Here is a 5,000-nt window from a genome sequence, read left to right on the forward strand (position 1 = left end):
CACAGTTTTGCTGTTCCCAACTCAGCTTACCACATGTGTTGCATGTGGAACAGCCACTTAAAGGGGTGCCCATAGCGCCCGACTGGTACGTTAGCTACGACTTGCTGATAAAGCCCAGTAAGGCCGAAACAGCTGATTAACTGGGTGAAATGGATGTGCGCATCGTGATGTGTTGGCGCACACCGGGTTGGTGTTAGCGTGTGTCACCTTGCTTTTTCTTTGTTGTTTTCTGATCTGCTGTTAAATGCCTAAAATATCTTGAACAAACACTCCCTAAAGTCTGAAACCTTCTTCCAACTTTCCCTGGTTAAAATGAAGCCGGAAATACGCACCTGTTTTTGGAGGCTCCATACCTTGCGTGAAATTGCTTGGAAGAAACGATTTAAAAAAAATTCTGTTGGCCGAGCAAGGTGGCAAAATGTGCCAAAGAAAAACAGACTCACCGAAATTTTCTTGATTCATCCAGAGATTTATTGGTTCTTCGTTTTCCTGTGCGCGAGGCCAATTTGCTTCGGCAACGCCTGGAAAAAATGTCCTTCGGCGTTGTTCTTCGATAAATATTAAGATAAAGGTTTGAAGTGTTGGCTGAGGCTTTATCACATTTTGGCACATCTTGATCCAGTAGGACAAAGCAATCCACATTGCAAAAAACCAAATTGTAGTACAAAAAGCGGCGGTAGCGATTTCCAAAACTGTCGCCGTCCTCGGAATTTCTACCCCTGTTAAAGAAATGGCGTAGACCAAAAGCACTCTTGTGACTGGCCTTACGCACATTACGCATTGTTTATTCACAGACAGGTTCTGACATTTAAATCCCAGTTGTACGTGCTAAACTTCCGACTTCTTTAGCCTGAATTCCTCGTTCTTAGGGAAGTGTTTTTGAACCCCTTGTTCTGAGTCTGAGATAACAATCTAGTGACAAAAGATACATGAACTAAATACCCGACCTAGTAGTGTGAAAACTTGAACCAACGAGTGAATTATCCGGAAAAGGTTTACAAAATGTTCTTACAATATTGCTTACCATTTTGGCGGCACAATAACCCACGGTTTAGAACCAAATAGACTACCAAAAATGGCGGGAAGTTACAATACAAAGGCGCGTCTACCCATACAGTTTTCCGCTGACAGCACAGGCTGCAGTCACAACTCTTGAGAAAAATGAAAATATCAAGATTTTCAATGCTTCAAATAAAAATATCACTCCACCTTTGAATAATCAAAGTACTTTAAATATCTCTGCAACAAAATATCCTGAACTTTCCTGCCTGGCTGTTAAAATGACTTAGTGTACCCTGACATGCCGTGAGACAATGTTTTATAAAAACATTCATTTTCTTACAAAACGCTAAACTGTTTCTTTTTTCATCATGATAGGCGTGAATTGGCGTAAATTTACGAAACACGCAAATAACCCAGAGCATCCCATTTTCCATCTGTTGTTGGCAGATGTAGATGCAGATGTACTTAGCAAAGTTGAGCCAACTAAGACGTTGGGATTTTGTCAGGGGCACTCAACGATTAATATCGGTAAATATCTGTTCGGAAGGAAGGTTGGCTAGAATTTTTGAATATTCGAACTCAGACTTTCGAGGCGCACTGGAGCGATTTCGGCCATTTTTATGAACAGGTTTCCTAGGTATTTCGGAAAAGTAATGAAGGGTCTGAAGAGTGCGTGGAAATTTTGAAACCACATTGAAGAACGCTAGAATTTTACTGAGCTGAGTAATCGTCAACTGTGGTATTGGAAATTGAAGGCTTCTATCATTTTCGTCAAAGTTTGTTTGAAAATCATATTTGAGCATGTTCGGGGAAAAAAGGGCGACTACGTAATGTCAATTTTTTGATCAAACCTTTCACGATTGCTAGAACTTTCGCACGATGCAAAAAAAGCCACCTTAACCTGAAATTCCCTTAGAACATCCTGACATATAAATATTTTGTCGCGCAGCTACAAAGTCACTAAACGAGCCTTAAAAGTATTGTGGAAACCATTTTAGGTAATTCTGACAAATTTTAAGACATTCAGTCGTTGGGTTTCCCTGATTTTGTCGACAAAGTTGTTATGGATGCCTAGAAAAGTGAAAAAGACATTTGACAAACCTACCACCACTGAGAGATATAAACAAGGCAATTATAAGAAGTAAAGAACCCTGAATGGACATGTTGGACTTATTTGAAAGGTTCGTCTGATCTAGTGGAGACCTAGCCTTTCCATCACACAGTTGAGAATGTTCCTGCAAAAAGTTCACAGTACAGTGCGTTCAAATGCAAACCAACGGACCATATAAACTTTACGACTCGATATCTCGGAACCAAAAGTATACATAACAGCTATTTAAACAAGTGTCCATTATGTGGATTTGCATGATAGCGAGATGCTCTCATGCAAATCATATATCATGAATGGCCACTTGGTTCAGTAGTGTACTTCCTCTTTGCTGTTAATTCCCATGCATTGAAATCGTTTATTTTTGTTTTCAAAAGCTGTTTGTATGTGGTATGGAATGCTATCTTAAATAATTGGCGACTGATCCGGTCTCGTTCAAATTGTTCATGTGTGCTATAATTAAAGTGGATTGTTGGGATTCACAGCTACGGGCATTTTCAATTCAGTTGCCTACTCAACCAAGAAACTGAAACTACATTTAGCCTCTGCAAAATACGTTCCTTTTGTCAGATTTAACTTAATAGATCAGAACTCTATTATTGAAAAATTCTGGATTCTCTCTGTTTCTTTTCCGAAAAAAACAAAAACAAAAAACAAAATTTTCATGACAAATTGTAGAAATAAACTCCCCCGGCGCATCGAAATGTGGATCGAAAACTAAAATGTCGTGTCGTTGCCATTGCAACGAAAACGAAATTTAAGCCATAGCCGTCGTCTTTGCTTATAAACTCCCTAATAATGGCATGGAACCATAATAGTGATTCAGATAAATGATCGAATGCCGCATGCATTCTTTGATATCGCTCGTTCTATTCTTAGTTACCATTGCAATTGACTTATGTATTCAAAACCGTGCCCCAAAAAGGGATGCTGCCTAAGGAGGTTACCGGTTTTTGTCGTACTAGATCAGACAAAACTGTGAAACCCGCAAAGTAAAATATGGCTTGAAAGCAGTTAATATAAAGAAGCTGATCATGAAGCTCACTGAAGGTTTGTAGGAATTAGCTCAAAGATTGGATTCCCCGCTCGAGTTATATTGAGATTGGTAACTTGATTTTGGGTAAATCCCTCTCTGAGAAAGCATGATTTTTCTCGCCTCAAAGGTCTAGTTAACTGTTCATATGCTTCTGCTTCTGAGGATATATGTAGAAGCATACGAAACATCAAGTAAAAGATAATTTCAAGGGATGTGTTTGTATCTGACCCCAGCGTATCACCGCTGTTTGTGTATCGTGACTTTTTCTTTATTCATTGTATTGTTACAGCTTCCAGTGATCGCGTTAGAGCTTCCCCGTGGTCTCCGGACTTTAAACGACCCAAAACGGAACCATCGCTAACTTCAAAGCAAATTAGCGACTTATCGCTACCTGCATTAATGGCAGAACCAGAAAAATTTAAGGTAATTACTAATTAAAACCTTGCTTAATAGACTCAGCTTCCTTTTAAATTCATGTAGGTAGTATACACAAAGGCTTCTTTTCTCTCATTTTTCTATTATCTAGCATTTTTCTCTCTTTTCCCAAATGTCAATTTTTCGTAACAATCTTTCCACTTTTTCTTCCAATATTTTCATCTTATTATCTAACTTTTCCTTTTCTTCCCTCAATTCAGTTTTACCCTTATCTGAATTTTTTTGTATCTACGACAATTGAAGGGGTGAAAGCCAACGAAAACCAGGGAGAATTTCAAGTTTTCCTTTACTCTAATGATCTTTGGATAAAACATAGAAAAGTGTTCTGACAACTAGCCTTTTCTATACTACCGGCTCATGACTTTGACAATGTTATTAGCCAGACCATTCTTGATTTTCATTTACGAGATTAGCGGCCAATTTTTGTTAACCAAAGCTTAATCAAATTTGTTTGCATACGTTTTGAGTTCATTTTCCAAAGGATTAGTTTACGAGACCAAAATGGCCGCCTTCTCTTTTTTCGGAGGCGCAAGCGTGTCTGAAGCGTCCTCGTGCAATATAGCATTAGATATGTTTAATGAAAACGCGACCGATAAGGACCATTCTAAAGAAGAAGCTGACCCGCACGCTGTTTGGGTTTACCGTGTACAAACTGTCCTTACATAAAACACTCGTTAGCAAATACGCACAAAAGCAAGAAAATATAACGATTAAGGTTTACGAATGAATAGTTTCTTTCCTTGGGGCACTTACCGACAAGGCGTACCCAGAAAATCTCAATTTTGTTCGTTATGCAATTGTAAATGTCAGAGTATTGCTTTGGTCTTCACGATATTTTGGTTAACACAATTTCAACCAAATCACAATTCAGTGATTGAAAATGCATTCATTTGTCTTTTGACCACAGAAAACAGCCAAGAGCGTCGCCTTGGCAACACTAATTACTACTGTTCCTCAAGAAGGTAAGTGTGTGGCTTTGGAGCAGGCTTGATTTTGCGGCATGCTGGCGCGTATTGGAATAACAGCATCAAATTAGACGTTGTTTCATTTGTTTCGCAGCCAACGAAAAGGAACGGGATCGAGATCAGGGAAAGCTAAAAAGATTACACATCAAAGGAATCAGGCATGCCAACACAATCCGCAAGAAATTGGATCCAGTAAGTTACGTAGACGGTAGTGAATATTACTGATGTAGTCATTTTGTTCAATGAGTCAGCCAATTAATTAATCTGTTCATCGGTCTGTCGGTCGGTGGGTCGATCGGAAAGTGCGAATGAAATCAGGTCAGGGGCCTCATGTTTCTCAAAAGTTTCGGAAGCTTTTAGGGCCCCGATGAGCAATTCGTGAAACTGAGATCTGCTCATTTTGACGAATTGATCTTTGAACATATTTTCAACACCTGAGAAAACAAAACGATTG

At 39.1% G+C, this 5,000-nt stretch overlaps 1 protein-coding gene across 1 annotated transcript in view; it reads left to right on the forward strand.

Moving 5' to 3' along the window:
- The window catches only part of LOC137998942 (uncharacterized), a 19,382-nt gene that overhangs the window by 6,395 nt on the left and 7,987 nt on the right, over positions 1 to 5,000 (forward strand). The window contains exons 2-4 of the mRNA XM_068844783.1: positions 3,436 to 3,569; positions 4,489 to 4,543; positions 4,641 to 4,738. Of these exons, the coding sequence (XP_068700884.1) occupies positions 3,546 to 3,569; positions 4,489 to 4,543; positions 4,641 to 4,738 (177 nt within the window). The 5' untranslated portion in view covers positions 3,436 to 3,545. The remainder of the gene's footprint in view (positions 1 to 3,435; positions 3,570 to 4,488; positions 4,544 to 4,640; positions 4,739 to 5,000) is intronic.

This window comes from Montipora foliosa, chromosome 4, assembly GCF_036669935.1.
Source record: "Montipora foliosa isolate CH-2021 chromosome 4, ASM3666993v2, whole genome shotgun sequence".
Classification (NCBI taxonomy): Eukaryota; Metazoa; Cnidaria; class Anthozoa; order Scleractinia; family Acroporidae; genus Montipora; species Montipora foliosa.